Raw genomic sequence first — 22,177 nt, 5'->3', positions numbered from 1 at the left:
TTCAGCCATCTGGATATATAAGGTATATACGGATATATACAGGGTATATGAGTAGATATAGGTAAACGCAGACTGCTTCCCAGATCCCTCACATCGTCCCCTCATATGCCTGGATTCGCTCCACATGCTATTCTATCTCGTCATGACAAGCTCGTATCTCTAGCGCTCAGTAATCCACGCTGTGCTTTGCAAGTAAAGGAGAAAGGGGCAAAGTAAATAAAAATAACAGGAAAACAAAGACACTCGTTCGCTCACGCCTCTGACTTCTTACTCGATGACGCCTCCGCAACCACCAGAATGCCCGCTCCCGTAACACCGCCATCGTGGCAAGGCCTCAGCACTACCCGCAGCCGGCTATCGCTCCCAAACCTGCGGGCCAGTAGCTCGTCCAAGAATTGCTGGCAGTCGGCAAGATAGTCTTGAAAGTGCACGATGCAGCCACCGGTGTAACCCACGCCGAGCTCGCGAATGGGAGAGCTCGAATCTGCTGTTGCTGCCCTATCTTCGGGTAGATCATCAGCTAGTGTGAGCAGGGCGATGATGGCAGCGGCGATTATTCCTGAAGCGCGGACTTCAATGGCCTTTGCAATGTGGTACAGTGCCGTGGCCAGGTCTTCTGTCCAAGTAAAAGAAGACTTTGCATCTTCAGGGACCTGCTGTCGTAGTTTTTCCAGCAAGGCAGAAGGTGGTTGGAATGGCTTGTAATGGCTCAAGAACGTCGTTGTTACGCTCTCTTTCTCTAGAAGCCTCTGTGGTAATGTCTCAGTAGCGACCTTCAACTCATTAATTAAGTAGTCAACCAAGATGATTCGAGCCAGCTCGCCCAGGTAACGCCCCGCGGTCATGTATTCCAACGGCTGGAATCCGGGTCTCTCATTTTGCAAAGACAAGACATCGTCCCATTTCGTAACTAGATTCATTTCCTTCATCGGCGGCAGCGAGCCATTGATGCTCCACTCAGTGTTGACTGCAATCTTGGCATCGGCCACACTCTCGCCTGGAAGGACGCTCACTGTCTGCGGCCGTTTACTGGGATGCAAAAGGTCCAGCTTCATGGGTATCGTAGCGTTGGTTCCAGTTCCCAGAATGATAGCCATGGCGGCTCGTCGATGCTCTGTGCCGCCGTAGCTGAAGAGGCACGATACAAGCGTGGAGACTGTGTCGTTGGCGATGGCAGTGACTTTGACAGGCGGCAGCTCAGACGTTCGGTACCTTTCGTAGCCTTGTTCGATGTGGGCGCCTAGGTCGATGCCGGATGGTAGAGCAAATCCCTTGCCCATGTCCTTTAAGAGGGCGTGAGAGACGGATCGCTGCTCCATGGGAAAGCTAAAGGTGACGCCAAGGGGTACAGGCTCATCCTTGGATATGTCAAAGACTCTGCAGCCCTCCTCCACAACTTCGGCTATGCATCTTCCAACCCATGAGAAGAGGCTATCGGCGTTGTCATTCTTGAGGTGATGATCTATGGGCCATGATTTCTCCAGTGGCCGCTGGATACGTGATGAAGGATCTTGGGCATCGCCATGCAGCTCGACGAAGCCAACTCTGAGATTAGTTCCTCCACTGGATGGATTCATATTAGCATTCTGTTCAAACATACAAGTTGCAACCAGTCAGCAATTTCGAAAAGGCCGCCTCACATGTCTATTGCTAGATGCCTATCAAACATTCACTCGTCAGCTTTGTGTATCTTGTGTATCTTGCAATGATCATCACCAACGCTGCAGCCCTTGGCTTGCTGTACTGTGAAACAATTCTCATTTTGGGTCAATGCATCACTCACTGTCCAGTCCCTTGATCAGAAAGATGCCTCAGAATCGACTCGGATATCGGCGTGGGCAGCCATTGGTCCCTCGAATCCGCAGCCAGATCCCTGAAATTGGCCAGAAACTTGCGCGATAGTTCGTACGATCTGTCGACATCGATACTCAGCGGCTCCAAGAACCGGTGGATATCTGTTGCAGAGGCCATGGCTCCAACTTTGCGAAACGCCCCAGTGAAGTCGAAGAAAAGACGCTTATGACGGAGGTATCATGATAACAGCGGCAGTAATTAAAGAAAAGCACTGGCTGCTTTATAAGGAAATAAGAGTTCGTAGTTCGTATAGCAATTCACCGCCGGAGATCTTAATCCGAGGCAGGATGACAGCTGTTCACCTCCCTTTATAGGATGGGCTGATAACAAAGTAGCAGCGTAGTCGTGTTTGAAGTAAAGGTGGCAGTGATGAAGGGTTTCCCCCCCTTTGGGAAGAGCAAAGCCGGCCGGATTTTCTAGTGGACGTTGCCTTATTGGTGCTATCTTGGCGGGATGGGGCCAGCTTGGCGGACCGAATGGTTGCCGGGACGTGCTTTTTCTAGAAGGGCGTTCAGGCCACCCACCAGTTTGCAGCTAAAACGCACCATGTGCATCTACATGCATGGGGTTCTCTGACTGAGCTACAACGTAAATTTCATAATACTGATGGGACAAAAGTTCGTTGTCTCAACTGAAAGCGGTATTACAATTCGAAATCGTTAACTCAAACTGACTATACAAATCCGATGTTACGTCGCATACTCACAAACGAACCCTACCAGCTGCCCACTTGGTAGCATCTAGTGCCCCATTCTATATATAGCGCTGAGATAATATAGTCGATACATGTAAATAGCCTTGCTTGTAGTAGGCAAAAGAAAAGTAGAAGGACCCTCCTCTCGTATTACGATGACTGTGGAAGCAATCTTTGCCTTATTTGAAGCGGTTGTTACACTCCTCTTATCGGCAAAGAAGGGTTTGTTGTACATACTAATAGCTTCTACCAATCATCTGATTGGAATAACAGCTGCCATATTCATCTAGACTACGATATGTAATACATATCCTAGTTGCTGCAACTTTAAGTCACGAGTTACTGAAACGCCCCAGTTCCCAGATCCCGGGTAATAGTGAGGTAGTATGCTGCCGTTGTAGTGATTAGGACTTTACCTCTCTGAGATGCACTCAAAAAGAGCCGCAAAAAGAAAGAATACGCACAGTGAACAACGAGTAATTCACGAACGATGTATAATCCATATTAATATTCCTGATGAAAATTAAACTAACCTCTCTTGTATTGTCTGCGTGCAAACAACAGTGATAAGCTGAGAATAAGCAGCAGAATACTTTGCATATGGCAGTGAGGCAGCGTCCAAGGACTGGTGTACGCTCTTCAAGTTGTCTGTGTTGAAGCTCTCATCTAATTAGTTGTCTCATCATTTTGAAAAATAGTGAAGGTAATCATCAACTATCGTAATCAATTCAACAGCGAAATAAGACTCTCAACATCTTGGTGCCTCGGTATCCAGATACTTCGGTACCTCGACACGCGACCCCAAAAGGTCCCTGCGGAACCGCTCTATTCGGACTAGCGCCATCACCAACCACGCAACCGCTCCTCACCATGACGCTATGCCGTCCGACCAATCTCGTCGCAGCAGCTTCGCGCGTGAAGCTATACTACTGCTAAAGCTTTCAGCTCTTCAAACTACGTTCAAGCATCGCCATCATCAGCGTGCCATCATTTTGGATTTTATTGCTCTTGCGAACGAATATCACGAAGTTTGGATACCCGCATCTTTATCCCACCTACGCTTCAACGACTTTCTCCGCCACTTCAGCTCCCTCCATCACCGCCATCCCGACCTTCATTATGGATGAAAAGCACCAGCAGCTGCCGCTTCCGCAGCCCATGAACATGAATCCTCCTCAACGTGTGTCGATATTCGCCAAGGCGCGCCGGCTGCTCCTGATTGCAGCTGTTCTGATCGCGAGCTTCCACTTGGTCGCTGTGCCATTTATGCCGAAGAGCTTCCTTGAGTGCAACCACGGTAGCACGACAAAGGCCCTCGTCCCGTTCGAAGCGCACATCATCAGCAAATGTCCTGATACCAGAGTACGCAACAACTTTACGCAAAGATACTCTTCTCTTCTGTTAGCTGACCATGTCTTCTAGCATGCCCTTCGTAACCTGATCCTGCCCGCGATGCAAAAGGTCCACGACAAGGTCGACTTCCAGTTGTCATACATTGGCAAGTATGTCAAACCAACCCTCTATCAGCTTGTATAACCTTTCATATCTAACATCCGCCATCCAGGCCCACCGCTAACGGCGGCGTCGAATGCAAACACGGTCCCTCCGAGTGCATCGGCAACATCATCGAACTCTGCGCCCGCGAGCTCTATCCCGACCCCAAGATCCATCTTGGCTTCGTCATGTGCCTGACCAAGGACTACCCCCAGATCCCCGATCGCGCGCTCATCGAAGACTGCGCTCTCGAGCATGCCATCGACTTCAACAAGCTCAACGAATGCGCCGCCCGTGATGAGACCGCCCACGGCATTGAGCTGCTGCGAAACAGTGTCCAGCGGTCTGCTGAGGTATGTCTCTATAGCATTTGCTAAAATCGAGAAAACTCCAATAATCTAACAACTTTATAGGCCAACGTAACCATCAGCTGCACCATCCGTCTCAACAACGAAATCTACTGCATTCGCGATGATGACCAGTGGAAGGACTGCCCCAACGGCCCCGGCGTCAACGACCTGGTCCTCGCTATTGAGAAGCTGTACCACGGCTCGTCGTAAGCGGCTCGAATATTCCCGTCCATAGCTCGCTCGCCTCGCCCAACGTGTAGCTCATCGATAGTGCATCCATACCCGCCTCGTCGTCTCCCCCCATGATCTTCAGTGTCTCTATAATGCTGTCAAGGCCAACAGCCTTGCCCGTGGCTTGTGTGGCCCCGGCCTCTAGGGCAACATGAACAATATGTATATGGAAGTGGTAATAGGTCGGTTGATAGTGAACATAGAGCTTCAGCTGGTTCTCCTCGATGCTTGGGTACGTCTTTGTTGTGGCGTCGATAACCTTGGACTTCATGTGCTGTAGCCATGGGATGTGCTTCTTCTGCAGGTCTCGCAGTGACCAGATATCCCGCCGCTCAACCAGCGCCAGCAGATGCAGACCTTCGAGTGTCTTGCGGTCCCAGTTGAGGTCTGGTATGAGCAGGAAACCTTCATCGCCAGCTTCGCCAAGCTTAGTTCTGTATATAACGTCTTCCACCTCGGTTCTGCCTTCAATGATGTTGAATACCCAGTTTAATCTTCCCTCCTCTCTTTTAAGCTGCATAAACGGTCGGATGTGATTCTTGTAGATCTCCGGTGTCTCGGTAACGAATCGGACGGCCTGCTTGCTGTACTTTTTGACATGTGCCTCTGTGCACGGGTATATCAAGTTGATTTTTAGATCCGCAAAGAAATCGACGCCGTTGTCGTGTCCGTTGTCCGCCTCGGGCTTGATCTCCTCGTCCACGGATCCTGTCCTCGCCATGCTCCACGAGTAGATGTCGTTTGCGCCCAGATTTCGCAGCCGCACAAGCGATGAGGGCAATCCAGCAAGATAGGCCTTTGATGTGGGAAACGTCGCGCGCTCGACGACCATGACGGCGGGCTCATTGTCGATTGTGCCGTAGAGGGAGACGCGGCGGCCGGCTTGGTCTACGTGGGAAAATTTCTGTTAGCTAACAAGACGAGAGAATGTGAAATTTTATTATTGAGCACAAGACTGGCTTGATAAGTTGCTATTTCGGCAGTATCGAAGGGCTATTCAGTCCATAGGCAAAATATGCAAGTGGAAGCTTACCTTGGTTGAGCACCTTTTCAAGCTTGAATTTGGGCAGCGCTGCCTCAGCCCGAGCCTTGAGATCAGCCATTGTGCGACAATGGTCGAGAACACTTGGGAAGTTTCGCAGGGAAATTGAATGCCAGTGACAAGGCGATGGAATGGCGCAGTTATTATCTCAAAGTCCAGATGAAAAGCTGCAACCCTCGGGAACAAAATCGAGTGTTGGTGGATGGAGTTGGAAATGACGGCTGCTACACAGCTGGAGCTTTTGAGAAGCTCGAGAACCCCTCCTTAGCCTTCCGCCAACAACGCCCCACGACAAACGCTAGATAGACACCAAGCACTATTTCACTAATACATGCACATGTACATTGGAAACTTCAATACAACGACTATCACTACGAATAAACGTCAAATAGCAGTAATACATATAGTGAACTAGCTAGAGCGCTGGATATTAGAACTGGGATGCTGGACTTTTCCTTTATTTTATCAACGTGATGAAGATGACTTTGCCGATTGAGAACTCTGTGACGGATTCACTACACGTAAAGTAACTACATACACTCCCTCTCTAAGGTTTGAGAACAGATACATACCTGTCTATGAATTACCTGTGCCTGCGCCAGCTTTTTCGTCAACTGCTCATTTTCCTGGGCTTAAAGTATAGGACTCGGGCGATAATAAAGACTGCGTGCCATTCTCCATTGCGCTAGGGCGTCCGCTTAGCCTGTGTGGTGATGGAGCGTTTAAGTGTTTTGGGCTGTTGTTATAAATGGAGAGTTAGCCGGTTGAGGCCTTTGGGTCCCTGTCGCCGGATGGTGGACGCATCTTTATCGCAAATTGAATCTCAATATCCGTTAATTCACGAATTGATGGTAGCGTTAAATTCTGGCTGCTGTTACTATCGGTTTTGGGAGAATCTATTTTCAACGGAGCCAGCTCGCCGGACTCGGGCGATAATAAAGACTGCGTGCTATTTTCCATTGCGCTAGGGCTATTGTTATAAATGGAGAGTTGGCAGGTCGAGGCCGTTGGGTCCCTATCCTGGCTGTGGTAAGGCGAAGGCGAGTCGAGCGCTAACGCTTTGGCAGCAAAAGCTTGGAGATGATGTGTGCTATCGCTTTTGGCGTCTTGAGGGACACTCTTCTGGGAGTTATCTTTGTCTTCGGTGGTTTTAAGGTTATCTCCGCCGGGTAGCGCCTGGTGGCTCGCGGTATGTTCCATCTCGGGATTACGACCTTTGCCAAGATAGGAGATGAGGACAGTATCACCAGATACAGGTTGGAGCTTTGGGCGATTAGACTTAGCATTGCCGCCAATAGGAGGAAGACTAGCTGAAGCAATTGGGAAATCCCAGGGAGGGCTCTCGGTTGGTTCGAGTCTGGGATGCACGGCCTTAATCTGAGGAGAGCCTGGGTCCCCATACGGGTCTATCGGATCATAGTCGTGGTATTGTCCTAGCGGCGGCTGTGGCGATCGCGGTGACTGCATCAAACGTTCCTGGTATTGATCTTGCCGCTGCCTTTCAGCTTGTTGGCGCATTTGGATCTCTCTAGCTTGAGCCTGCTCACGCTTAACCCTCTCCATGTATGCTTGTCTCTGAAGACCTTCTGCTGCAGCTTGTTGCGCGCTCTGCAGTTGCAGCTCTAAGAGCCCAATCTCTTCCAACTCTTGATTCCCATCATCTGTATCTTTCTCAGTGGTGAATGATAGAGAACTTAGATGAGATAGTCTTTCTAGGTCAGCATCTTCGGAGTCGGCGCTGTTTCTCTCATCGGTATCAACTGAGTTGCTTTTGATGTCATCATACAGATCCTCGCCATCGCTCTGCAGAGCTGCGAACCGGAGTGTCAAGAGCATTAACACTTGCAAATGTGCCGCTATATGTCGTGCTACAGCGTTTGAATGCTCTTTTCGTCTTCGCTCATCTAAATCTTCGTTGTCTGAGTCAGAAGAAGTGTCTGACAAGTCAAAATTCGAAGTATGATAACCAGGGCTTGTCATCTCCAAATTCGCTCTAAGGCTTTTGGTAACCTTTTGCTTTTGCTTTCGTCGCCGTCGTTTAGAACCAGTTGACGCATCCTTGTTGTTACGCTCGTCTATTGTGAAACAGCACAGAAGACAGTCATTCCGGGCTCTTTGTTGCTCGACTTTGCTCTGCCGTGAAATAGCCTGAAGCTCTGTAGCGGAGAAACCATCATCATGAGACTTAGTCAAGTGCAGGTACAGGGCGTTTGAGTCCGTATATGCGTTATTGGAGGGTCCACAGAGGGGGCACACCCAGCTAGATGTTAAGTAACTCTTTTGGTACCATCGCCAATCATGAAGCTCCATATGCCTATGCCACTGGTTAAACGTTGGATAAGCCGAGTGCGCATCCAAACACTCTTCAGATAGGCAAACGTAAGGTTTAAGGTCTTGATCTATGTGCTGACTACATGTGAGAAATGTTAGCATCATGCATGTTTAGTGCTAATGTCTGTTCGCGTCTCCTCGAAAATCATGGATATTGCTCTAACAAAGAAATGTAGGCATAGAAAAGAATCTTTATGATACGATAATCTTCCACATATGTGATAATAAAACAGATGACACGTACCGCCAGTCTGTTTCTGAGAGATTATTCTTGTTTAATGGCTGACCACACCATGAACATGCGAAAATACTGTTGTTTTCGTCTGTTCTAGGCAGCTGTGGATAGTTGCCCTGTTTGACTTGAATCGATGATGTTTTATACAACTTTGTCGATGCTTCATCAGGCTGCCTACCCCGACTCATAATTTGTCGAGGGTCAACACTGGACGAGTCAGATACAGTAGGGGCATTGCGCCCCCCTCGAAAACGAGATACAGCTGAGTGCAGTACCTTTTCCGAAGATGGAGTCATATGCACATCAGTCTGTGCCTCGTCGCCAGGTATCTCTTCAATTGGTGGAAGAGCTCCTCGGCGGGTCTTAAGATTCTGATTGCGAAAACTGGAAAATGACATTTTTGCATATCTGCTAATCATCGACTCGCTAAGATAGTCTTTGAGAGGCTGGCTAGCACCTGGATATAAAGCCTGTACGGCGTTGACGCATAAACATGCGAATGAATCCATATTTGGACCTGCGGCGAAATGTTTAGCTTTCATGTCGATTTTGCTAATGCTTGACTGGCGAATAGTAATCCCTAGCCGATTTAATCGAGTGATAGTATTGTCTATCGTTTCCAAGGCTGTTGTCTGCATTTGAGAAGCTCCATGCGGATTTCCATTGTCGCTCGTCAACACCAACCGCCTCTCTGTCTGTTTGGCCGTTTCGGCTAAACAGTGCTGCAGGCTCTGTAGACTGCGGCAGAGGATATCCAATAATCGAGCAACAAGATCTTGAAGGTCTGGGAACTTCCGGAGTCTTGTATCTAAGCACTGGCTCTTTCGAGCAAAGACTCCGAGATAAGCCGTCCATATAGCGAAACGTTGCTGATATTCAGAGCATAACTCTACAATTAAACCCTCTGGTTTTGCTTTCTGGAGAGCTTGGATTAGTTTATTGAATTGACTTTCGCACTCATAGGCTAAAGTATAAAGAAGATCTTCGCCGTTAGAGTTCAGCGCCATGGTAAATATTGTACAACAGGTGTCTTGGTGCAAGACGTTTGAAGATCGTAGAATGAGTGAGGTAGATTATCTAACATGTAGTTTATATGAATAGGACGGACACATGTAATCTGTATTTCTGAAGCGGGGAAGCTACATGTAAAGCTACATGTACATAAAATGTCACCTCGCAACCTAATTAACCCAATAAAACGATGGTACAACCTCATGTACCTAAGGTACAGATGACACGTACCTTACGTACAATTATAATTGGTAGGATCTGTGATACATTTGATATCTCTAGATGGTAGCGATTAACATTTTATATCCCCGCACGGCATCTTATTCCTCCGTGTCAACTCCGCACCGTACTATTTAACGCGTCGATTCAATCGCTATAAAGTTTGTGATTGCCATCAGAGAGTCTTGTGAAATGCATCTACTTTCTGATTCGCACGAATGGTCCTTGATTCGAAAGTTATCGGAATGGCTGAGCCAAAAGAAAGCACCGTATAAGTACCGTGGAGTACCCATGAATGAGCACAGAGACAGTCACCCTGACGCTGCATCTCTCGAGTTCGAGCTCCGCCATACCTTCTTAACGATCGAGAATTTCCCCTCATATCTGAGTCCAGAGAAGTTTGAAGATTTCCGAAAAGTTATAAAACAAATTTGTTCGTTGTTGGACCATCTTGCAGCGCATCAAAGAACCCGCGATGACTCCAAAGGCGGAGAGTACCATCACTTAGAAAAATTGATAGGACTTCTCAACCCAAAATGCGGCGCAGTAGACTTGGTGTATGGTCATGGAAAAAGACTTTTTGAGCTTCCCAATGATGCTGCTAAGCTTCACGAATGCCTGATCGCTCTTACAAAGTGCAATGACACTCTCAACGGGCTACTTGCGCCTCCTCCTCTGAACTCAGTCATACAGCCATCGCGAAAACAGCGAGAGAAAACGCCATGGAAGAAGGGCAGAATACGAGACCAAGCCATATGTCTTTTTGAAACTTTGTTCAAGCACTTCAAGTGTGGGATACCGCATGAGGTCTTGTTAAAGCTCATTGAGACCCCGAAAGAAGATTTAACAATACCAAATTTACAGTTGATGCTCCCATCTTGTCCAGAGTCAAAATCGTGGCAAGAAGTCCAATACAACAAGGCCGATATGTAAGTCTGAGCTTCCTGAAATCCTGTCTCCTTGCTTATCTGCTTACATGGTTTGCAGAGACGACGATTCAACCTCACTTATTGCTGATATTTGTACAGATGTCCACCAATATGCTGATCGAGGAAGGGCCTTGATGCTATATATTAAGGAGCATAGACTATACGGTGCCAGGGCAGATCCTGTCTTCTCCGGGATAGGCCCGTCGCCGAAGGATTCCCTTGACCAACTTATCAAGATTGGTGCATTTAAGAGACTTGAGGTCGGAGACTTCAATATCAAACCGTCATCAGTGAAATTCAGCATTATAGACAAGCGAAAACTTGCCGTCAAATTCGGATACTGCCTAATGGATTTTTTCGACGCCAACTTCGCTTCAAACAGGATCCATTTCTTTGGCTCGTCAAAAGCAAGTCTCATGGAAGTTGCGTACCTAGCATTTGATTCAAAGTTTCCGACCGCAGATGATTCATACAATTTTCAATTGGGCCATCCCACGTTCTTATCTTTTGCGAAACTGTTGATAGAACTGGAATTAGGCGGCATTATGGAGCTAGAGGTCAGCCCAGATAGTAGTCAAAATCTTTTGGCGTGGGCTAGGCTTATGAAGTTTACGGACGAACTCGAAAAAGAGACAAAGGATTCCTATCGAGAAGCTATTACGAGCTGCTTACTCTTTCATAAAATGGTGGACTTTGGCGATTCTGATAGCCAGGATGCAGACACCATTAGACGAATAATATATGAACAGATTGTTTATAAGCTCGAATGTGGGCTGAAGGAATCGATGCCTAGATCGAAACGGCAACGGTCAGAGTCCCCGCCTGTTCTCGACCCTCAGGATACAGCTCAAACCGAGGACTCTGGGAAAATGTCAACAAACTTTATAGACTCTCAACGCGCAACGCTTAGAAACAAAAGACAGCGTGGCTTCGAATTCCGGCGACGGTCATTTTTTGCTTGGAGAGAAACTAATAGCTCGCTTGAGAATGGTTTCCCGAACCTCGAATCGACGGCGAGCCTCGATCTGCCCAGCAGCCGTGATGACTTCGAAATCGCCCTCATTTGTGCGCTGCAAATAGAATCCGATGCTGTTGAAGCTCTCTTTGATGAGTATTACGAAGACTCTTTATATGTCAAAGCACCAGGAGATCCAAATGCCTATACTATTGGGAAAATGGCCGGACATAATGTGGTGTTGGGGTTTATGCCGGGCATGGGCAAAGTCAACTCGGCCAACGTAGCGGCAGGTTTTCGCATGAGCTTTCCCAACATCAAGCTTGGCATTGTCGTGGGTATCTGCGGAGGTATACCGGGTGGAAGAGATGGCGAGAATGAAGTGCTACTTGGTGATGTTATCATCAGTAACGCACTGAAACAATATGACTTTGGCCGACAATATGATAACGGAACTGTAGCGAGAAATACTCTGGAAGACAACTTCAGCCGACCAAACACGGGAATCCGCTCATTTCTTTCCAAATGTTCGGGATTAAGGGGCCGAAAAAGATTAAGAGAAAAGACATCGTCTTACCTTGATGATCTCTGTGCAAAGGACGATTTCAAAAAATCTTCATATCCCGGCGCCGACAAAGACGTACTTTACCGTTCTGATTACCGCCATAAACATCGCGACCCAAATGTTTGCAACGTCTGTGCGAACTGCCAGAGTCCATATGATGAGGTGTGTGATGTCGCGCTAGAGTCTTCATGCACTGAACTGGGTTGTGAAGATGGTATGATAGTATCTCGGGGTCGTGTTGAGCAGGCGAAGGGCACTACTTCTAGCACAGCTACACGCAGAGATGACGAGACTAGAGAGGCACAGAAACCCTTTATTCATTTTGGCACAATTGCCTGTGGAGATTCAGTCATGAAATCTGGGCTGCGGCGCGACGAAATCGCACTGAGAGAGAAAGTAATTGCGTTTGAAATGGAGGGCGCTGGGGTTTGGGACAGTTTCCCCACCGTTGTTATCAAGAGCGTGTGTGACTATGCGGACAGCCATAAGAATAAAAAGTGGCAGAGATATGCTGCTGCAACTGCGGCTGCTTGTACGAAAGCGTTTCTTGAGGAGTGGAGAAAGGCTTGTTGATGAAGTTTACGCGGATAGGATCTGGATACTATGATGGCAATATGTAGTCGAATTTAAAGGCAGTTTGTTCTGGGAAATACATATTATATCGGCGCCAACTCTGTTATTTCGTATTCGGGTAGATAGAGCTTACCCAGGTATTTTATGGCATCTTACATTGTGGTATAAAGCTATTGTGTATTCTATCTATACTAGAACAAAGATTTGCGGCATCAAACCAATCGATACAATACGGTTTGTTGGCGATGAAACCCACAGATCGCAGATGGCTCAGCGCACGAACGCCTTCAGTAGCTGGGGTCGCGATTCGAGGGAGGGTGGACCTTTAGATTGTGGCTGCTCCGCCGACCCACGTGGAGATTGGTAGCTCAGCGTTGGGACGATTGAGGCCGATAAATTACGCAGGGCATGCTTGTCTAATTATCCGCGTAGTTCCTGGCTATGATGCATGAAGCTGAAGTTGAAGATGTACTGTAGGGAGCTGAGAGCTGAAGTAAATCCAATGTTGAGCCGGCCATAGAGAACATTGAATTGATGCTCTCTCTCGGAGTATCACAGCAGCAGCCAAGTTTCAGATACCAGCTACATGTCCCAAATTGAGTAACAATGTAAAATAACTGCGCTTACATTTAAATTTCATGACAAATTGTTGCCTTGCCCTGCCAACAACCAACTTGGAAGTTGACCTGAGCTGTCTCTTCTTTCATAAGCAGTTGGCCCTTGCAGAGCTCAGGCACCGTACTCGCACAGCTCTTCCTGCAATGGTTCTGGAGCAGAGACCAAAACATGCGGGCTTCGTCACACCCCCTGGCGGCGCCATCCGCAGCATCCCTGCTGGCCCAATTTGCAATGGAGATTTTTCTGCATGCTAGCAAGAGCGAGATTGAGCTCTGCTGATCGTGCGGAAGAGAAGAAAAAAAAAGATTGAAAACGGCCAGGGAATTTTTTCACCATTTTTTTTTTGTTCTCGTAGATGTAAGCGAGAATCCATATCTACTGCTGTTGCATGGCAACATGGTTAACGAACGACCCCGGTGTTGGGCTAAGCACCGCATAAACCGCCAATTACATGCCCTCTGTAACTGTCCTCATACGAGCAACAGCAATGCATCGATGCCGGGGATTTTGGTGGAGCTCCAGTCTAATACGAGACGGTACCTGAGCGAAGTACTAGCACCACGTTTGCCGTGCCACGCACTTCAATGCATCGTCGCCCTTTGGCCGCAGGGTGACTGAGCCAATTTTAGCACCTGGGCCGCTGAAGATGCACTGCAGATGCCAGCAGCCCCATCTGTGGCACCTCGCATAGTACATGTGCTGGCTTTACGGGCTTGTGCTCTCTGTTTGTATATCATGAAGATTGAACATCATGACTGGAAACCACCAGAGCGGCTGTTGGTGGACACAAACTCTGGCGCCGCTACGCCTCTAGAGACCCCTTTCGCGTCCTTTGAATAGCGCAGTTCCTGCGCCTAACAATTCACGGCATCACCAACCGCGACCTGCCCAGCTTAGCCTGCGGTTATTAGCACGCTATCGAGCTACAGGTGCTGGCGCTAGGTGCTTTAGACGCATTAGGTGCCTAGACTTGGCGATATTGGGTCTAGACGGAGCGCCCAAAAAGTGCTAGCGGCCGCCGGACTCCAGATGTTCGTTGGCAGCAGTGCTCGGCTTCGGTCTCGTCCCTGTGACAGCAGCCTGGCAAAAACTAATAGGAAAAGAAAAAACAAAAACACCATCACCGCAACTCTCCAGCCATTCTTTTCTCGATCTGGTGCATGCAGGCTCCACTCTTCTCGATCTCCCTTTGCCCCTGCAGCTCTGTTTGTCTTTTCCTCCCTTTCCTTTACATCCTCTCCTCTTTTATCGTGCGTCTTTGATAACGAGAAACACCTGTTTGAACGCTCATTGTTGCATTCTGCGCTAGGCCAGGGCGTCTTGTCTCGCATCCTCGCCAACCGCTCCACCTGCTGGCCAACCACCCCTACTAATATCCCACGCCCTAGTGCCTTCGAGGCCGCTTCGCTTCGCAGTTTCGTGTTTCCCCAAAGCGCCGTTAGCTCGCCGTGTTTCCTCTGCGCAAGCCTCGTCTCCGAGGCCCTCGATCCTGCGATCTCTTCTTCTTCTTTCTCTCTCCTTGTCCGCAGACCAGGCCTCCTTCGTCCGTGCATTTCTCGCCAAACTCGACCACGGGATCGCTTTTCCCAGCGTCGCTTCTGCCTGGGCACGATTCCGAAGAAAAGACAAGGCCAGGCGGTCGCAACTGGAGAGGAACCACAGCGACCAGCGCAGATCCCGTCAAAATCACTGCTCCTGGTCGGCCTTCTGTCATCCCTTCCTAGGCACCAAAGTTTACACCATCGGGTCATTCTTTCTTTCGCTTCGGCATTGTTCACTTCCTTCGCATTTTTCATTCATTTTTAGGCCTTGAACGGGCTGCTGCTTCCATTTCTGGATCTTTGTTCGCTTCAAGCGTCTTATTTTCATTCGTTTCTTGCATCCTGGCGCTTGCTCTCTTCCACGACTTCTTCTGAAATCGCGTTCATCTAATTTTTCTCAACAATTCACAATCGCCTCTTCCAACATTCAATTCAATTGCGCTACTTAAAAACCTAGAAGCGTTACTTGGTTTTTGGAAATTTTTTGGTTACAGCTCGTGTTTTATATGCGTGTATAGCATCAAAGCCCAGTAACACAGCACTTCACAATCCTCGTCACCGCTAGTTCTCTTCCGTCCGTTGAAATGGCATCCGAAACATCAGGCCCGACAAGGGCTCGTGGCCGAAATCGAGACATACCGACACACACACAATGGACGCTCAGGAATGCATCAATAGCTGTGTTAGCAGCCCTCGTGGGTTCCGCTTCAGCTGAAGATTCGGCGAGCTGCATTTCTCTCAAGGGTTCGACAATATGTCCAGCTTTTCAGGCTGCTTCTATATCCACAAACCAGTCATTAATCGATACATTGTGAGCTACCTGCTATTCTTCCAGCCTGAGGAAGTTGCTAATAGTAATGCTACAGCTCATTCTTAAAGTATGTCTCCGATTTAGAGACATTCGACACGCAGCTCTCCAGCTTCGTCAAGACTACATATCTCCAAGACAAGTAGGCAGCTCTCACCCGGTGTAACCTTGGTCCAATTTGCTCACGTCTTGCGCTTGTTAGATTCCAGTTAAACTTTGGCTGCCACAATATTAATTACACAGATCCAAGCGACATGTACGCGCGCTACACGACTACAGTCCTTTGCAGCTCCATTGTTCAAGCGTCCGCGGCTGGCTGCGGCGTATCTGAGAAAAACTCGGAACCTCTTTGCGCCGAAACCTGCGCCGAATATGCCCAGAGCGAAGCTTACATCACCGCCGACACAGCTCTTTGCGGCAGCCCCAGCAGCGACCTCAACAAATTGATTCGCGCCGACTTTACTGTCTGTTCCAACCCGGAACAGGCGCTCTCTAGCAGCTGCATCGTTGGCTCGGACAATGAGCCGGATAACTGCGGATTTGGTAACAGCACCGTTGGTCTATGCTCATATTGCGGCTCCGGAGGCACCAATTCTACAGATACCTGCTGCTATAACTCCAATGCCGAAAAGCGATGTCAAGGTGTTAAGCTTCCTGATATTACTGTGACCTTTACAGCACCCGTGGCTACTGCTACGCCGACGACTTCCTCGGCCCCGGTTTCCAGTGGTGGCAGCCATCTCAGTGGCGGTGCTATTGCGGGTATTGTGATCGGCTCTCTTGCAGGCTTCGTGATTCTTGCCGCCCTCCTGTTCTTCTGCATTAGGATGATGAGGCGCAGACCCGGCAGCAGCGGCCAGGCCGACAGCATTTTCAACCAGCCTCAGCCTTCCCGTAAAGGACCGCCCATGAGCCAGGGTAGCGCAGCGCCTCCGCGGGGATACGAAATTCTTCCTGGTGGTCGCATTGCACGCATGTCTGCCTTGGAGGGACATTCGGGCGATTCGCCCTCCCGCCACGGCAGCTCTCCTTCTGCTCGTGCTGTTCCTTACGCCTCCAAGGCTTCTGATAGGATGTCTTCATCTGAGTTTGGCGATACTCCCGAGCCCGAAACCCCATATACCGGACTTCGCGGGCCCCCCGCGACTTCGAGACGACAAGGCTCTCTATCCAGCAACTCGATGCTAGGAAGCGATATCGCCGGCAGCCCCATTGGTTTCTCATCTCCGAATGCCCTGGCAAGCCAGCAGTCTGAACAGCTGCCATTTTTCAAGGATTACTATTCACAAGACGACATCCACCCTCACGACAAAGTTGCAGTTTTATGGGCCTACCAGCCAAGGGCCCCTGATGAGTTTGCCCTGGAGCGTGGAGATATGCTCAAAGTTGTGGGTATCTGGGATGACGGTTGGGCGACGGGTCTTATAGTCAACGAGCGAGCGGAGGAATGGGAGGCACGAAGGCAAGCGCAGAGGGACAGCGGCGTTTCGAATACCTCTGGTGCTAGAGACAGCTCGCCACAGGGCCACGGCGAACTAAAGGCGTTCCCTCTAGTATGCGTCTGCCTCCCAGAACATTGGAGGAAGACAATTGAAGGGGACGGTTCAACGGATACAGGAACAAGTGGTCATCTGAGCGTTTCGCATGTTTGATATCATTAGCTATGATCCGATGACATGATTTAACATATGCGCCTCACTCTGCTACTCCTTACGTTTTGGACAACAGCACAAATATCCCATTCGACAGATGCCTAGTCACGACAGAAACAGCTCAGCCTATTTGGCTAAACTCCTGGTGCCAGCATTCCTCTTGATGAAGTACATGAGGTGCAATTCCATAATACCCTAACCCATGGGCGGAAACTCGCGCTGCATTTTGATTCGCTTCCAGACGTTTTTATCTTTTATTTTTTTTTTAAATACCCCATATGAAGAGCGACGATGTTGATACGAGATGGATGGTGAAGGAGAAAAGGAGCAAGCAACTGGTGTTAATATTTGTCTACTTAGCTTAGATTACAAATGCTCTTTCACTTTTTTTTATATCTACAATTGTATTAACGTTGATGTACAAAACATTGGTAGGAACGCAGAGAGAATATATTTAAAATGCAAGAATGAAAAAACAGAAATTGCTTCAGTCAAAAGAAAAGCTCGCATCAAAATAGTCAACGAAGATGCGTCGTGGATGAGAGTAAAGAGGCATGCTACATTGAGCTAACTGAGCGCTGAAGCAGTCTAAGATAGCGAGTCGTCTGATTCGAAGCATCTTACCGTTAACTCTCACGGGAGAAAAAAATTTAAGAGATATCATCTATAGACGGTGTCACAAGTTTGTCCTTTCTCTATCTTTGCATGAATGCTTTCACCGACGGGGTCAGCCTAAAGCTCAATGGCCATCGTTGAAGATGTGACTAGCCCAACCGTGTCATCTATAATTATGGGTAAATGTAAGGCCAGATGGATGATGTAACAATAAGTTTATTGAACTGTTTAATGGTAAAATCCACGAGTATCAATTTGCGGCTGCCATACCATTGCGGCTGCCAAAGTAAATCTCCCAAGAATATGCATCAATACTACCAGTTATTAGACTATGCTGTACACAAACTGTACTTATTTCCTCAAATTGTGCTGCTTAAGCTCATGTTTCTGCTCTGGCGGCTTTTTAACCGCAATAAAGTGATTCTGACCCGTCTCGGAGACAGCGTGAACTGCGATGTCTTCACCAAAAGGCCATTCTCCAATGAACTGCGAGTCGCCTCGGCGATCGTATTCTGCGTACTGTGCTGGATCGAGACACTTGTGCGCTGCTGTCCAAGCATCTACCCGATGGATATACACTCCTAGGATCTCCGTAGTCTGAAGACCACCAGAACGATCGGCGTTGTAGTCCACGGATATCTGTAAAACATAATGTAGGAACTTGGCGCCCTCTGGCAGGACAATGTTCCCATCTGGGGTCGCAGTCAATGCCTCATTGTTCGGCGTAGTGTCTATTCCGACGAGGAACTCTTGTCCGTCGAAGGCGCGGGCAAAGAGCAAGACGCCGTCGCCGTGGGACCAGCTCTCGGATACGCCTCTGGAGCCGCGGATGTGGTACTGTTGGAAGTCGGTGGGGGCAAAGTTGAGGGATTCGAGGGAGTGGATGGCATATTGCTTTGCGGCTTCCAAGGTGCCGTGTGTTTTGAGAACGAATGTTGTACGATTGGCGCCGGATGGGTCATGGGAGTAGTCGATTACTGTGAGGATGGTGTGGAATAATTGTTCTGGGACGAAGTTGGATGATGCGCCGTTGATGGAAGCCATGGTGTAAATGCCGTTGGTTTTGTTATAATGTTACTGAGAGCACGAGATATTACTCGTTTGACGAAGCGAGAGTCGAGTGCAACACTCCGTCTTATATAGAGTGATCAATTGCCACGCACAGGAAATGGTGTCGCAATTATCATGCCACTCTCATTTGTGGCTGCAGATATCATCACATCGTCGCTGATTCTTCATGATGAGAGATACTTCCTTTGATGAGATTTAATAGACGTTTAACATGTCATCATCCACCGTTGCTGTCGCTTTAAGGTTTAGAAGGCTGTCGTACGGTGGGCTGTCATAACTAAAACATGACTCAACGATAGTATGAGATACGTTGTCAATGAGCACGGATCGACATCTAGCTTTGAATTGCTGCTTAATAGTTAAAGACAGAGAGAGATTATGTACTGAGTCTGAAAGTTGCGTCACTAGCTCCCAGACGGGTGATAGTATAAACCACGCCACGCAAAACTCTAACACAGATGCTTCGCTGTGTATCGGTAAACTCGAATGATCATCGTACCACCCAGGTCAGAGTTTATTTCATCACATGAACTGATAACGATATTTCTCCAAAGGAGCGCGTGTTGTTCGTGCTAGGTTACAAGTGATAGTGCGTAAGATGTGCGACAGGCATTAAAGTGATCCTTACTTTGCTCGATTTGTGGCATTCTCGCATCTACGCATCTATTTAGTTTTTCAGCTTATTAATAGTATACAGTAGCAATCTAGTAACTAATTCTGTCTACTGCTTCAGCGTACAGTTAGAGCGGCATCTGCAAAGCTTTTCACTGGTCCAGTGTTATTTCAGCTATTAGCATGACCCCAATGACATTCCGCAATGTGCCTGTAACTAGGCATTTCTATCCACTTACTAATCACTAACTCTTATGAAGAAATGTAGCTGCCTCCCTTTCTCCAGCTGACACATAGTCTAGTTTACATCAGCGCTCGGGTGGCTTGAGTAAAACACACTATTAGCTCTCCTATCTCGATCGCTTGCCATTAGTCATTCAGCTTTCTAGAAAAGACTATTTTCAGGCATATAAACGGTCAGGCAAATAACCGGGGCGTCCGTCCGTAGTCTCCTCCGAAAGACTCAGCTCCTGGAGGTGGGGCCGTCGCTTTGAGCAAGCCACACCCAAGGTCGTATCTAGGCCCCTTGTCTATATCGCCTCTGCATGAGCACAACACTAAGACGAGAAAAGATTACTGGGCATCATACAGCATAACTTTTTCGTTTAATCCCACTTGGTCCTAGTAAACTTGCTGTAAGTCTCCGGTAAATGCGGAGTATATCTAAGCCACTCGCTGCAAAACTTGTTTCTATTACCGTTCTTGTATATATCTCAAAACGCCCAAACAAGTAATTGCACCACCATTGGCAGTTGTCTTTGCAACCATGGACGAGGATCGTGACACAGGTAAGGAAGCATATGAATTAGTCATTTTCATCTTCGATAAAACAAAGGAAGCTAATTTTCAATAGGCAACAATTTCCAGTTTATATCGATAACAAACCTTGCTGAAGCGAAAGACCGCGATAAACGACGACAGGCACGATCCCACGCCGCCAGACAGGGCAGGCAGCGATCTCAACATGTTTCTCCGAGAGATGAGGCGGGTGCGTCGGGCCAATCACTGATACCTTGGTCCATTTTTGCACCAGTGTCGGCATACGGCCCCTTTGAGACTCTCATTGGAGACTCTCCCAAACTGAGAGCATTACTTAGCCATGGTAAGCTGCGAAACAGTGTCGTATGAATAGTTTTCACAGCTGAAGCTCGTTTCAATGTCTCAGATGCTGCCCGGCAAGCCGCAGAGCCTATATTCAGCGTTGCAGATCCTGTAGTGTTTCAGGATTTTGCGTCCGTCTTTCGAACCGATCTCGACGACCCGGCTTTGTTGAATGCTGTTAAGCTCACCTTTGCATTTGCCGTGACTGGAGGAAATATCGATCAAGAATGCCTCGACTTTCAAAATCAAGCCATGAGCACGATACGCGAAAGGATGGATTCGCTAGAGTCGGCTTTGACATTACCGACTCTGGGGGCCATCTTGCTCCTTGCCGGAGTAGAGGTAATGCGACATCAACCCTGGCTATTTTGAAAAAACTGCCAAAGATCTGAACGCTAATTTGATGATACCCTTCTAGGCGCGTCTTGGCATGCGATGGCAGGTTCAACTGCACATGGGAGCCATCCAGCAGCTTCTTGAGCTGGGCCAAACAAAAACCGTTTATCTGACAGATGGGATCAAACGTGCCATCTTCTGGTAAGTCATAACTGACAGGGCGAGAAATTACTAATCCAAGTACAACTGACCGCAATTTCGTTTGAATAGGCAAGATCTGAATTCATCCGTCATGACTGGATCTGACCGCATAGTGGACCACACCACTTTTGCCGAGCTTCAGTGGAAGCGCGATCCCTTTGCTTCTGCTTACTTTGCCCTAGCGCCAGGGTTTCAGAGGAAGTCTCACTTGTTTGACGAGAATTTTCTAGAAGTTCTCAAAGATATCCACGCGCTGCAGTGCGTTCAAGATCTGCCCCGCTACTCCTGTCAGAATCCAGTGGAAATGCTCCGTGTTGATAATCAGCAGGCATCGATCGGATCTAGGCTGGTGGATTTACCGAAGCTTTCTACTACGATGGAAGCTTGCTACCTTGCCGCGTATCTCAGTGCCTGTATGCTTTGCTGCAAAGTGTGGCGCCACTCCGTGATGCCTGTAAGTGACAAGACAAGACGCTTGTGAAGTGTTTGCAACTTTGAAATGCTGATTTTAATATAAACAGTCTCATGTTTCTCAACGACTATTAAGGATACTTCAAGAATCTAATGAGGATCCATTTTGGAATGACAATCTGGATCTACTCATCTGGATGCTGTATATGGGAGGATGCTTCTCTCCTAGAGGAGCTATACATTCAGAATACAAGGCTCTTCTTAAAACTAATCATGAGTCCAGGTTTAAGGATATGTATCGCTCATTGGAGGATTTGATGGAAATTTTACAGGATTTTATTTGGTCGGAGAAAGCGTATCGTATGCAACTTGATAAATTTTGGGAAGAGATTCAACCAGAGATAGCTTAATCTTAATAGATAAAATGCTATTGCACTTGTGTGCATAATCATACATTCAGGCTTTTTCCAAATAAAGAATCATTGTGTATGTATATGTGTCAAGTGAGGTCATCACCAAGTGGTTACTTGGCGTTTCTACAGCCACCCTCTATAGTAATTGCTATATCTCCCCTATCGCTGGCTACCTGTATCAAGCTTGTTTAGTGTCTATACGCGCTGTATTTGGTAATCATCTTCCAGGCGTCTTATTCAGTAACTCTGTTTCACACTGACAAAGTCGCAAATTTCCAGGCCATTCGACCCTCAGCAACTGCCAGAAAAAACAAG

At 47.9% G+C, this 22,177-nt stretch overlaps 8 protein-coding genes across 8 annotated transcripts; 4 read left to right on the top strand and 4 right to left on the bottom strand.

The window, feature by feature from the left end:
• Positions 1-251: 251 nt before the first annotated feature.
• On the bottom strand, positions 252-1,971 carry TGAM01_v208702 (hypothetical protein; the record flags this gene model as incomplete). Its single annotated transcript, XM_018806487.1, has 2 exons — positions 252-1,563; positions 1,784-1,971. The coding sequence occupies 2 exons, from the start codon at positions 1,969-1,971 to the stop codon at positions 252-254; spliced, it is 1,500 nt and encodes a 499-aa protein (XP_018660314.1).
• Positions 1,972-3,667: 1,696 nt separating this feature from the next.
• TGAM01_v208701 (hypothetical protein) lies at positions 3,668-4,602 on the top strand (the record flags this gene model as incomplete). Its single annotated transcript, XM_018806488.1, has 4 exons — positions 3,668-3,910; positions 3,971-4,050; positions 4,113-4,395; positions 4,456-4,602. The coding sequence occupies 4 exons, from the start codon at positions 3,668-3,670 to the stop codon at positions 4,600-4,602; spliced, it is 753 nt and encodes a 250-aa protein (XP_018660315.1).
• Positions 4,603-4,890: 288 nt separating this feature from the next.
• Positions 4,891-5,726, bottom strand: TGAM01_v208700 (hypothetical protein; the record flags this gene model as incomplete). The annotated part of the gene is made up of 3 exons (XM_024550394.1): positions 4,891-4,897; positions 4,941-5,505; positions 5,657-5,726. The coding sequence occupies 3 exons, from the start codon at positions 5,724-5,726 to the stop codon at positions 4,891-4,893; spliced, it is 642 nt and encodes a 213-aa protein (XP_024404865.1).
• A 695-nt stretch (positions 5,727-6,421) lies between these two features.
• On the bottom strand, positions 6,422-9,238 carry TGAM01_v208699 (serine/threonine protein kinase; the record flags this gene model as incomplete). Its single annotated transcript, XM_024550393.1, has 2 exons — positions 6,422-8,075; positions 8,241-9,238. The coding sequence occupies 2 exons, from the start codon at positions 9,236-9,238 to the stop codon at positions 6,422-6,424; spliced, it is 2,652 nt and encodes an 883-aa protein (XP_024404864.1).
• A 415-nt stretch (positions 9,239-9,653) lies between these two features.
• Positions 9,654-12,483, top strand: TGAM01_v208698 (hypothetical protein; the record flags this gene model as incomplete). The annotated part of the gene is made up of 2 exons (XM_018806491.1): positions 9,654-10,390; positions 10,449-12,483. 2 exons carry the CDS (start codon positions 9,654-9,656, stop codon positions 12,481-12,483), a joined length of 2,772 nt encoding a protein of 923 aa, XP_018660318.1.
• Positions 12,484-15,226: 2,743 nt separating this feature from the next.
• On the top strand, positions 15,227-17,102 carry TGAM01_v208697 (SH3 domain-containing protein; the record flags this gene model as incomplete). Its single annotated transcript, XM_024550392.1, has 3 exons — positions 15,227-15,453; positions 15,509-15,592; positions 15,653-17,102. 3 exons carry the CDS (start codon positions 15,227-15,229, stop codon positions 17,100-17,102), a joined length of 1,761 nt encoding a protein of 586 aa, XP_024404863.1.
• Positions 17,103-18,068: 966 nt separating this feature from the next.
• On the bottom strand, positions 18,069-18,761 carry TGAM01_v208696 (hypothetical protein; the record flags this gene model as incomplete). The annotated part of the gene is made up of 1 exon (XM_024550391.1): positions 18,069-18,761. One exon carries the CDS (start codon positions 18,759-18,761, stop codon positions 18,069-18,071), a length of 693 nt encoding a protein of 230 aa, XP_024404862.1.
• Positions 18,762-20,166: 1,405 nt separating this feature from the next.
• On the top strand, positions 20,167-21,859 carry TGAM01_v208695 (hypothetical protein; the record flags this gene model as incomplete). Its single annotated transcript, XM_024550390.1, has 6 exons — positions 20,167-20,188; positions 20,254-20,502; positions 20,566-20,843; positions 20,920-21,038; positions 21,108-21,492; positions 21,560-21,859. 6 exons carry the CDS (start codon positions 20,167-20,169, stop codon positions 21,857-21,859), a joined length of 1,353 nt encoding a protein of 450 aa, XP_024404861.1.
• Positions 21,860-22,177: the final 318 nt, after the last annotated feature.

The sequence above is a fragment of the Trichoderma gamsii genome, assembly GCF_001481775.2.
Source record: "Trichoderma gamsii strain T6085 chromosome Unknown Scaffold_38.2, whole genome shotgun sequence".
NCBI classification, from domain to species: domain Eukaryota; kingdom Fungi; phylum Ascomycota; class Sordariomycetes; order Hypocreales; family Hypocreaceae; genus Trichoderma; species Trichoderma gamsii.
This window is presented reverse-complemented; position numbering and strand designations above follow the sequence as displayed.